The sequence below is a fragment of the Pararge aegeria genome, chromosome 19, assembly GCF_905163445.1.
Source record: "Pararge aegeria chromosome 19, ilParAegt1.1, whole genome shotgun sequence".
Lineage (NCBI taxonomy): Eukaryota > Metazoa > Arthropoda > Insecta > Lepidoptera > Nymphalidae > Pararge > Pararge aegeria.
The window spans coordinates 12,431,324-12,443,353 of record NC_053198.1 but is presented as its reverse complement, the minus strand read 5'-3'; the positions used below and the strand labels follow the sequence as shown (position 1 = coordinate 12,443,353).

The window sequence follows — 12,030 nt, the reverse complement described above, 5'->3', positions numbered from 1 at the left end:
CTGTGCATACCCTCTATGCACGCCACTGATTGGTGGACTTCACACGCCTTTGAGAACATTAAGAACTCTCAGGCATGCATGTTTCCTCACTATGTTTTCCTTCACCGTTGAAGCAACTGATATTTTAATTGCCCAAAACGTACATAACTTAGAAAAGTTAGGGCCGAGTTCGAATCCGAGCACTAGCTCGGATTCGAACTCGGCCTCCTGAATGTGAAGACGAAGTCCTAACCACAGAGCTATCACTGCTTCTCAAGTGATTTGTCTATTAATGATGTCAATAAACTTAGGATCACTTCACCAACGATCAATACTACGAGCTCACAGATCCAGTGGAAAAAACGTATGAGAAACGGGCGGAGAACTCAATTTTCTTCGAAGTAGATGGTCCATATCTTGCTATGGTGCTACCCGCCTCGAAGGAAGAAGGGAAAAAATTAAAGAAACGATACGCTGTGTTCAATTTTGACGGATCTTTGGCTGAATTAAAAGGTAAGATCTATAGTATTGGAATGAGTTAAACGGTTGCCTAAAATATAAAGTTGTTCTATGGCTAAAGTACTGAACCGATTATACAGAGTAGGCGTATGTGTGTACAATACACACATACGCTTACTTAAGGATATAGTTAAGGATATGCATTGTATGAGTTATAAAAAGCCTACCCTTAAGTAGTTATAACTCGTACTGGAGATTTTCTTTATATTATATCATCTGCATACCCTGTGCGTACCCTCAATGCTCGCCACTCTCGTGTATTACTAAAGACGGAACGGTGACCGTGTTTTAGATTCTTATTTTTTGGTATGAAACAATCTATTTACAACGTTTATATTAAAACTGAAATAATACTTCAGGGGCTTTAGAAGTACATTATTTACTAAATCTGGGACTTATCCGTGAAAATGAAACTGTAATAGTTTTTGAGTAAACCATTGCCATAGTTTTTATTGAAAGAAATCAGATACAGCCCACATGCAAAATTAAAATCAAGTGACTCCGGTCACTTTATTAGGTACGCGTCGCGAAGCTATTCGCGTGTCGGTCTTTTATCTTCAATAGGGTTGTCATAAGCAAACACTTCGAACGTTTTGAATTAGTTTGTATGGAAAAATAAATATGCTTCTTTTCTTTTAATATTATTACAGGGTGATTCCTTATGAAATATACTTAGGCACCCTTCAACAGTATTTCGTAATTTTGTGACACGCAGTGGCTGGCATAGAGGGTATGCTGCACCAGTACGAGTTATAAATACTTGCTTTATATAACTCTACAGTGCCCATTCTTAAGTTTTTTATAACTCGTACTGGAGATTTTCTTCATTTTGTATAATCTGCATACCCTGTGCATACCCGCTATGCATGCCACTGGTGACACGTTGTCTATAATATGAAACATGTATTTTGAAATCACCAGGATTCGAAGTAAAACGCCGTGGTGAATTACAGCTAATAAAGATATTCCAATCGTCCGTATTCGAAGCGTTTCTGAAAGGGAACGATCTAAAGGCATGTTACGGGGCAGTCGCTAAAGTGGCAGACTATTGGCTCGATGTTTTATACAGCAAAGGGTCTAATATGCCCGATTCGGAGTTGTTCGAATTGATCTCGGAAAATAGATCAATGTCTAAGAAATTGGAAGATTACGGCGTGCAAAAGTCGACGTCGATATCTACCGCGAAGAGATTGGCGGAGTTTTTGGGGGATCAGATGGTGAAGGACGCTGGATTGGCTTGCAGGTATGTTTCTGCCTTCAATTTCATTTTAGAGTTATGGTTTACAGAGCAAACAATGTTCATTTCACGGTACTGACAGAAGGAATTCGTAGAGGAACATAATTTTAAGTACTTAGTATATGGCTCCTAGCGTTTTAATGTCAGTTAAAAAAAAAACTATTGTTACTAACTATTTTATTTGGGTAGTTTTTTATTTTTTAAGCAGTTCTAGTCCAGTGGAATCTACTTCACTTTCGGAGGGCCGACTTCAAATCCCAGCATACACTTACTTTTCTAAGTTATGTGCGTTTTAAGCAATTAAATTGTCACTTGCTTAAATGGTGAAGGAAAACATCCTGAGGAAACCTGAATGCTTGAGAATACCAATCCACACTGGGTCAGCGTGGTGGACTACGGCCTAAACGCTTCTCATAGTGGAAGGGGACCCGTGCCCTGTAATAGGCTGGTAATGAGGTAGCTTTAGTTTTAAGTGTAGCAATATAGTTTTCACCAACTATCATGTAAATATAATGTAAAAAGTTTGCCGTGCACATCAAAATCCTTTTTATAGGACTATGAATCAATAAATATACCTGATATATTTAACTACTAGCACGGTATTTAAGTTGGAGCGCTGTGCTATTCAAAATTTAAAATTGCATGAGCGTCTTTAACTGCGGGCAAGTTACAAACCTACTTGTGAACCCTTATTCGCAAAGCTATAAAGATATCAATATGAACGTTTCGTCAAAAATCTGTTAGTTTAAACATGTAAAAAAAAACCAGGTTTATAATCTCACGGAAACCGGACGGCGCGCCTGTGACCGAGCGGGCGGTACCATTAGCAATCTTCCAATCCCCAGCAGCGGTCAAGAGACATCACCTAAGAAGATGGCTAAAGGATAACACTATAAATGAGGACATAGACATCAGAGATGTGTTAGATTGGGCGTACTATATTGAGAGGCTCAGCGGTGCCATACAGAAGATTATCACGATACCTGCAGCTTTGCAAGGAGTAAGTGTTAATACTGTTTACTTCAAAAAATGCCGAATATTTATTTATTTTCGTATTGATACACAATATTACATAGTATATAGATTCTATGCACTCTTAAGCCTTGTCGACTTTTCTGGGTACTGCACATTCCTCTTAAATAACAGATTAGGTACTTTAATACTAAAATAAATAATGACCCGAGGGCAATTAACCCTCCTCATTATGTGGAGGGTACAGCAGAAGATCTGTTTGGTGTGGAGTATGAAGACTGAAGAAATTATAAATTAAACCATACAGATTCTACTGCTTTTCGCAGAGTATACTCTGCGAAAAGCAGTAGAATCAGCAGCAGCAAATTAAGCTTATTTTTCATAATATATCATGGATCTCCGCAAAGCCGCCTGCTTCTATCCAATATAATATGGTAGAGCGATTCGCAAGACACATAAAACCATACGATTTGGAAATTTCTACAAGAAATCTACTTTTACAAGTAAAACGTCTATTGGTTGAGACCTTCTCATAAAAGTATAGTAGAAGCTCAAATCATCTTAAGACGATTCAGGTGTTTAAGCCACTCTTTTTCTCGAGCTCGTCTTCTAGCTTTCTCACAATGTTTCTGTCCTTATATTCTACGTATTTCATAATAATGTCCGTAATAAAACTTATCCTTAAATTTCCTTCTACTATACTCTGTCAAATATTTCCAACAACTAATGACCCATGAACTTTATTTGATAAATATTTCTTTTTTCTGCAGCTTGACAACCCAGTTCCCAGAGTTCAATACCCTGACTGGTTGCACAAGAAAATGTTAGCAAAAAGCGACAAGTTCAAAACTAGGAAGATCACAGATATGTTTTCAGCGAAATCTAAGGATTCCCCATGTGAACAAAACGAAGAGGATGTTTCCGAAAACAATGCTTGCGCAGTAAGTGTGTTTCAAGAAAATTTCTGACTGAATTTAGATCTAATAACAAAAACATCTAAAAAACTATTGTTATTCTATAAAATACTAGCGTACCCAGCCCACTTCGCTGGCTAGATTTTGCTTTATTTTATTAAAAGCTGTATTTGATAGTTCAAAAATAGGAGTGATCCGATCGTCACCAAACTTGAAAAAGTTTCATTGAAATCGGTCCAGCCGTTTCGGAGCCTATACGCACACTTTCTCTTTTATATATGTAGAGAAGATAACGAAGCCTTACATATAAAAAATAAGAAAAGCCTTTATTTCTACAAACATGCGATAAAACAATACATATTAAAATGATTTAAGGCCTTAAAAACATTAACTATACATTACATTTATAATAAAAAATTATTACAATAATTTTATTTTGTTGATAAAGTAGCCTGACTGACATTTAGCTAAAGTAAGACTATCCTTGTCGAAAGCGGTTCTTTTAGAAGAACGTTATGTGTAGTGTGTGATTCGCCGCAAATATCAATCTTAGATTACCAGTTACCGATTTTTTGGAATCGTTTTTGATATTTTAATAAGTTACCGGTTTGCTTATTAAAGACGGATTTTTGAGGTATCCAAATTCATTTTTTGATGTTTCCTTTAAACAGAATACAGAAGTAGATATAGAAGATATTGGTAAAGAAGTTTCTGAACCTGGCATCATCCGACCCATAGTGCATAGTGTTAAGCGAAAACGTGAAGAGTCACCAGTAAAAGAAGCCGCCACATGGAGAGAGGCGTTGGGACCTCCCCCGCCTTTTGGCACTACCAAGGTACAGTTCAGCGATTTATAAGATATATAACAATGTATAAACTGCACCATTAAAGAATATATACATCGTATAAAATAAAGTCACTCCCGCTGTTTGTACGCTTAGATCTTTTAAACTACTCTCCAAAAACTGTATTAATATCAATTATTTTAATACAGGTTTTGGAGATTGATAAAATGATGTTCTATTCAAATGTATTTTAGGAAGAACGAAAGGCTTGGATAGTTTTTCAAAAGAAGAAATGGATGTGGCAAATGGAGCAACGTGGCCTTCGTAGCAAGAGCAAACGAGGTAACATGGATATTGTAATCCTAACTAATATTTGAAATGCGAAATGTGTTTTTTTTGTCCTTCCTTCAAGCCCTCACTAAGCATACAATTAACTTGATTTATGTCATTTAAAGTAAGTTACAAGAATGGACGGTTAATTACAGTTAGTAAGGACGGAGAATATCAAAGACTTATTTTCATCCCAGAAAAAAAACGATATCCACGGGAGTTGTAAAAAACCGTAATTAAAGCGCACGAAGAATGCGGGCATGCGAGTATTATTCAGTTATACCTATTATTGTGACACATATAAATATATCGTTATAGGTAAACCGGATAACAATGCACCCTTGATGTCTAAGAATACAGGTCCAACAAATACTCTCGGGGGTTTCATAAAGAGAGCGCAACGTACACTTCTAAACACGCCTTGGCAGATTATACAGGTAATTTTCATGTCGATTATTTTATTATTGATTTACATGATTTCAATACTTTAGAAAAAAAGTTTGAAGTTTGACATAATTTTTTTTAACACATGCTAACTCTGTAACTTTGTGGAAAAATCAACCAATTTCAAATTATCACCTTGGTATGTATCCGTTTTTTTATTCAATATGTTGATAAACCTCGAAAATCTTAGTTCAAAATCATTATTTTTCTTTTCTTAATATGTGGTGGTGAATTTTAATACCGCAAGTGTTTTTTATGAAACTTTAGTGCATCTTGTAAAAAGGAAACAAGGGTCTTTTATGCAAATTCAGTACGCCTCGTATACAGGTGGTAAGTGCCATTTTTGCAAGTTTGGTACGTCTTGTATACAGGAAGCAATTGTCTTCTTATGCAAGTTTAGTACGTCTCGTATACAGGTCGCAAGTGTCATTTATGCGAGTTTAGTACGTCTGGTATATAGGAAGCAAGTGTCGTTCATGCAAGTTTAGTACGTCTCTATACAGGTCGCTAGTGTCATTTATGCGAGTTTAGTACGTCTGGTATACAGGAAGCAATTGTCTTCTTATGCAAGTTTAGTACGTCTCGTATACAGGTCGCAAGTGTCATTTATGCAAGTTTAATACGTCTCTATACAGGTCGCTAGTGTCATTTATGCGAGTTTAGTACGTCTGGTATACAGGACGCAAACGTCTTGTATGCCAGTTTAGTACGTCTCGTATACAGGTCGCAAGTATCATTTATGCGAGTTTAGTACGTCTGGTATACAGGAAGCAAGTGTCGTTTATGCAAGTTTAGTACGTCTCGTATACAGGTCGCAAGTGTCATTTATGCGAGTTTAGTACGTCTGGTATACAGGAAGCAATTGTCTTCTTATGCAAGTTTAGTACGTCTCGTATACAGGTCGCAAGTGTCTTTTATGAAAGTTTAGTACGTCTTGTATACACAAAGCAAGTGTCTTTTACGCAAGTTTAGTACGTATTGTATACAGTAAGCAAGTTTTTGTAACTATGCAAATTATTGTTTTGAACGTGGGGTAACAAATATTCACTATAAGGTAACTGAAAACGGGCGGTAGCGTCCTTTGTGCAGCTACTATTACCATCTACTGTGATCAGCAATCCATCTGCCCAGCAGCACGGTGATTATTTATGGGCAAACCCTCCCATTGGGAGAGGCCTTTAGTCCAGCAGTGGACTATAGGCTATTAATGATAAGTTTTGTACCCAAGTGCAACGGCACTTACATATACTGTTACATGTTATATTTATCTAATATACTTATATTTCTCATTCTAAAAATCTCTGACCGAGTCTTTTTTTAGAGCAAAACAAAATATATTAACTAACTTATTTCTTCATGTCAAACGTGCGAATACATAAGTGTTTCCTTAACAGATAGCGGAAACAGCAGAACCAGGCTTATTTAGATTATGGGCATTAGTAGGCACGGAGTTGCACCAAATAAAACTGACAGTGCCCCGGATTTTCTACGTGAATCGACGAGTTGCCCGGGACGAGGAGAACGGCCCGTACTGGCGTCGCTGCAACCGAGTGTTGCCGCGTGCGAGGCCCGCCCACCATCTGTACCAGTACACCGTGCCAGAGTCGTTGTACAGAGAGAGATGCCAGTACGTATACCTATCTCTTTTACTACAGCTCAAATTCAAAATGTTTGTAAGAATTAATAAATATACTTTTATTGTACACCACGTAAGCATACAGATAATTTGTAAATAAAAATTTAACGCAAAGTATACAATTTGGCGACGTTATCGCTACATAGCGATCTTTTCCGGGCAACCAATGGCGTAAAACACAGCTCAAGAAGTAGGTGGTGCATATACATATATATTTGCATATGTATTAAGTATTTCAATTCATTTTATAAATTTAAAATACATATATAAATAGTCGGAACTTTTCGGAAAAATTCGGAGCCTAAGCGCTTTAACCAATTAAGCTACGTAGCCCTACGGTCGATGCCAAAATTAGTATATGCCGTTTAAATCAGTCTTATAGCTACTGTAGCACCATCTAGCAGAAAACATTGCAGTTTCGATCTAATTTTTCATAGGGTAAAATTGATAAACACCATTAAAAATTATTTCAAGTAAGTTTATTTAATTTGAAACGTCAAGTTCCGTTTCGGAAGGCACATTCTATCCCGAACAAGTCGGCAAGAGACCCGTCTTTATATTTCATCATAAACAGTTACATTTTAACATTTATTTTTGTTAGTTGTAAAAGATGAAAGCGGAGCCGGATGCTTCCAAGAACCTTGTCTCCAAGTAATTCATAAAAAAATGTTTTATATTAGTAGATATAAAATTACCTTGGGTATATAAGCAATACACAGGTAATGTCATCTATTCACTTACACCAGTGGTCCTTGCTAAAGTTGCTGCAATAGGGTATCTAAAAATCTTTCGCTTTAGATAGTATTCACTCATCAAAAACCCCTTATTTTTTTCTCTTAAAACTTTAAGATTAGAAAATTAAGCGTAATTTACGATTACCTATATTAAGTTTTTTTATATAGGTAATCGTAAATTACGTCATCGTATAGAGATTATTACATCGGCGGCAAAACATCTTTGGCATATTTTAATCGAATTCATTTGTACGTCAAAATATCAAACTTAAACCTCCATCTAAATATTAATCTGACTCTAAAATATTAACAACTAAGTGGTAGTTCAAGCCACTTATGTACTCTTATCTCTGGCAAAGGAATTAAAATCTTTAGATCTCTCTGAGCCAAGTTTTAAACGCAAAATATATTTGAAAACGTGTTTTGCGGCTCTCCGTGTTCTAGATCTGTTCTTGGCGTAGTCGTGACGGTGTCATTTCTTTACAGAGAACTTATGAGCGAACTGTCGGCACCAGAAATCGAGGGAATATACGAGACACAAATGAGTCTCGAATTCAGAGTGCTCATGCAACTTGGGTGTATTTGTGCTGTCGACCCAACAGAGGCGAGACGGTGAGATACATTATCTATACTCTTACATCCACTGACGTAGAAAACGACGGGCTTTTATTAGTGTGTGTGTGTGTGTGCGTGTGTTTTTGTGTTTGTGTGTGTGGGTAGGTGGGTTGGTATGTTGGTGATCGGATGAACTGATTCTGGTTTTGTTTTTTTTGTTTGAAAGGTGAATTAATCGGCAGTGTTCTTAGCTATTTTGGATGAAAGCCGGTCCAAGATGGCCGCCGCCACAAAATATCTGATTACATATTTCTTTTATTCCTTAATATCAAATGATAAGGATTGACCAGAAGAATATAATGATGAATTTCAAATACAAGATGGCCGCGACCACGAAATGGCAAATAACATTTTTCCACAAATCTTTTTTTTAAGAAAATCTAAATCTAAAAAAATCTTTGTTTAAAGAAAGCGCTTGACTAGCGTAGCGTAGAATATTGAACACAATTTCATATATTATTTAACAACAAAATATATTTTCTTATATTCTAATTATGTCTCGTCCGTGTTAATTTGAAACGTTTCATATAATATGTTTTAGATTAATTCAATTTGGTTCAAACAACATGGATTCCTATGCACTGAGTCAATTACAGTTTAAAAGTGTTGCCCATCAGCCGTATTTGCCAAAACAGGTATGTGTACTTCTCATTGAAAGCTAATTGTTTCACTCCTCTACACTCTGCACTTGACTGCACACACCTGATGTAATGTAACATTTAGGTGTATGGCACTCATATTAAAGCCAAACTTTAATCGATTTCTACGTGACATCGTATCGGAACGCCAAATCGCTTTGCGGCACAACTTTTGTCGGTAGCTTGTAAATGTATTACAAAAACTTTGTTGGTCCGTGTCACGAAAGTTGAAACTGCCTATCGTTTTTATAGTATATGTTTTTTTTTGTAATAATTCCTTATTTTTCATTTAACAGGACGGAGTGTCGCCTATAAAACATATATTCTTGTATCAACACTCTGCACCAAACTCCAGCCGTAGTATGTGGGCATTAATACTAGGTCCAGTGAAAAAAGCGTATATTTTCGTATTAGACACTGTCAAAACAAACCAAGTGCCTAATATGAACACTCTGTATACTGCCGAGCGAACTGCCAAGTGAGTATTTGATTTAAATCGATAATAATGATTTTCACACTCGCAATCATAGGCAATGAAATACTTTTATTTAGATATTGAATATTAGTTATTTTATTATCATAATTCTGCGTGATTTAAATATTTGCACACACGACAGAATGTGTTGAAGCTCTGTTTTATCAAGACCTATTTTATACCCATATTCAAGCAAATAAATCTATTCTATTCTAGGAATGAATCGCTACAAATTGCGACCCAAGTTCCGTGCAGGATTCTCCTCAGTTTGAAGAATCCTTAAAGACATATTGTATTCTAATGGAACAAGTAAATTTAAATATGTATAGTCACTGAATGAAAAAGTTCGTCGATTTTCAAATTGATTCGTTCAACGTATCGCACATATTATAAAAAAAGAAAACTAAATTCATTTATTTCAAGTAGGCCTACTTAAATAAGCACTTATTAAACGTCAAGTATGTATGTTTGTAGTGACTCTACCACCGGTTCGGAAAGCAGATTCTACCGAGAAAAGCCGGCAAGAAACTCAGTAGTTGCTCTTTACCAACATCAACATTTACAACTATTTTTCTATCTTGCGGGAGATGAGAGCGAGGCTGGCTTCAAATCTACCTTGGCATTAAGGGATTCATGAAATGTATAGTAACCTCGCTGTATTAGATGTGTTTTTACACATTTTTTTTAAATGTATGTATTGGTAGGTCAAGAATTACCTTAGGAATCATGTTGTAAAAGTGTATACTCAACCCCACAAAGGAGATCTGCACCTTTCGAAGACGATATGCAGATATAACTTATTTATGTCCGTCTCTGGTAAGTTGATTGTTAATAATCGCTTTTTGTTTATTAACAGTAATATTTTGTCTCACAAATTATACACAGATTATATTATTATGAATATATTGCAATATGTAACACAATAGACTCGAGTTAGAGAAAACAATGTTGAAGTCATTTGACTATTCATCTTGTTAAAAAGATTATTATTTTTGATAAACTACAACCTTCTTGTTGGTTCAACCTGCCATTATTATTTCTGTTAAAACTATTGTATTGTGGCAGTACTAGTGCAAGCGAAAACCGACACTAAGGTGACGAATCTTTTCATTCCGTGACCTCGAAGAACACGCGCCGTGTGTGTTTTTAATCTGTCCAAATGCTCATGCTTTAATGTTATAATATTGACAGGATCAACCTCGGTACGGATGAGAGTACTCTACCAGGTCAGGAACTCACTTGGGAAGTGGCAGCGGAGTCGGAAGGTCGTGCAGTATGGCGGGGGGTTCAAAGAGCTCTGCAGAGATACCGCGACGAAAGATGTGGACCAACAGTTGTGGCTCTTCAGACTGCCTTATCCCCAGCTGCTTTAATCGCTTTGATGCCAGGTACATTCGCACGGAACTTTATACATTCATACCCCGCTTTAAAAATCGCGCTAACTGAAATTCGAGTAAATCGAGGTTTATTAAACATAGTCAAAATTTAATACGAATCAAAATGATGATCAATCACTTTAATTCTAAGAACACTTTATATAATACGTATGCATCTTGTTATGGGGCAGAGCTGCTAATATAGAAACTATATTTATACTACAGAAAAGAGCTGTGTGATCGATATATAAACTTAGATCACGCGAATTTCTTCGTACCAAATTTAAAGAAATAGGTATACTTACAGTAGCCTCGCAATATATTTATAATAATATAATCATATAATATATTTATAATAATATAAACAAAAAGTCGATATAAACAGTAGACTAACTAGAAACGACATAAATTAGTGATATCTGCATATCGTCTGAGAAAAGTACAGAAATCCTTTGTGGGAATGGGTATATGCTTTCATAACATGATACCGAAGGTAATATTAGATCTACCTTTACCTAAGTTTAAACAATATATTAAAACACATTTAACAAATCGTGGTTACTACACGATTGATGAATTCCTTAAAGACAAGGTTGCTTCCACAAAATTTCTAAAGATTTTTAAACTTTAAAATGATGTTGGAAAAGAGCAATCTGCTGAGTTTCTTGCCGGCTCTTCTCAGTGGAATCTGCCTTCCGAACCGGTGGTAGAGTCACTACAAACAGACTGACTTGACGTATCAAAAGTGCTTATTAATTAGGCCCACTTGAAATAAATGCATTTTGAATTTGAATTTTGAATTTGACATATTATTAATTATTTTTACGGAAAAATACATCTATTGTCTTTTGGGTAGCGTTTTTTTACGTTCTTTTAAAATACGTTCATAACACCCCACACTGTTTTTAATTGTTCGACGCACGGTCAAGACACCATAGAGAAGTTGATGACTACATTATGTTTATTACGTACTCTTTCGCGTAATGCAAGGCATTCTAACGCGAAATTTGAACTCTTTTATGCCCTGCTACTATTCAAGAATGTTCTCTTTAATTTTAAACTTTAATGAATATATACGCTTTGCATACAATTTATAAATCTAATCTGAGTCTAAATAACAAAACTTATATATTTTCCATCTTAATACTTCGCAGGTTTGTCGGACTTCCCTCTGGTTCCGTTGCACGTGCGTGACGTAGAAACGCTGTACAATACATTGGAATGGCAACGATTGGGCGCGCGTGCGATAGTGCGGCATTATCTGAATTTGGACTCTGTGGTCGATCTCACAGTTGAGCAATGCAGGTAATGTTGAAAAAATGGCAAATTGGATTATTTAGCATTTTATAAAATTTGTATTAATATGTGCTTTATTG

The 12,030-nt window shown here is 36.0% G+C and overlaps 1 protein-coding gene across 1 annotated transcript in view; it reads left to right on the top strand.

The window, feature by feature from the left end:
* LOC120631957 (DNA polymerase epsilon catalytic subunit 1) overlaps positions 1-12,030 on the top strand; it is a 47,777-nt gene that overhangs the window by 22,028 nt on the left and 13,719 nt on the right. Inside the window, exons 18-30 of the mRNA XM_039901669.1 lie at positions 291-492; positions 1,420-1,741; positions 2,504-2,735; positions 3,478-3,648; positions 4,293-4,457; positions 4,661-4,748; positions 5,055-5,173; positions 6,575-6,807; positions 8,037-8,162; positions 8,707-8,800; positions 9,100-9,281; positions 10,470-10,666; positions 11,809-11,959. Of these exons, the coding sequence (XP_039757603.1) occupies positions 291-492; positions 1,420-1,741; positions 2,504-2,735; positions 3,478-3,648; positions 4,293-4,457; positions 4,661-4,748; positions 5,055-5,173; positions 6,575-6,807; positions 8,037-8,162; positions 8,707-8,800; positions 9,100-9,281; positions 10,470-10,666; positions 11,809-11,959 (2,282 nt within the window). The remainder of the gene's footprint in view (positions 1-290; positions 493-1,419; positions 1,742-2,503; positions 2,736-3,477; positions 3,649-4,292; positions 4,458-4,660; positions 4,749-5,054; positions 5,174-6,574; positions 6,808-8,036; positions 8,163-8,706; positions 8,801-9,099; positions 9,282-10,469; positions 10,667-11,808; positions 11,960-12,030) is intronic.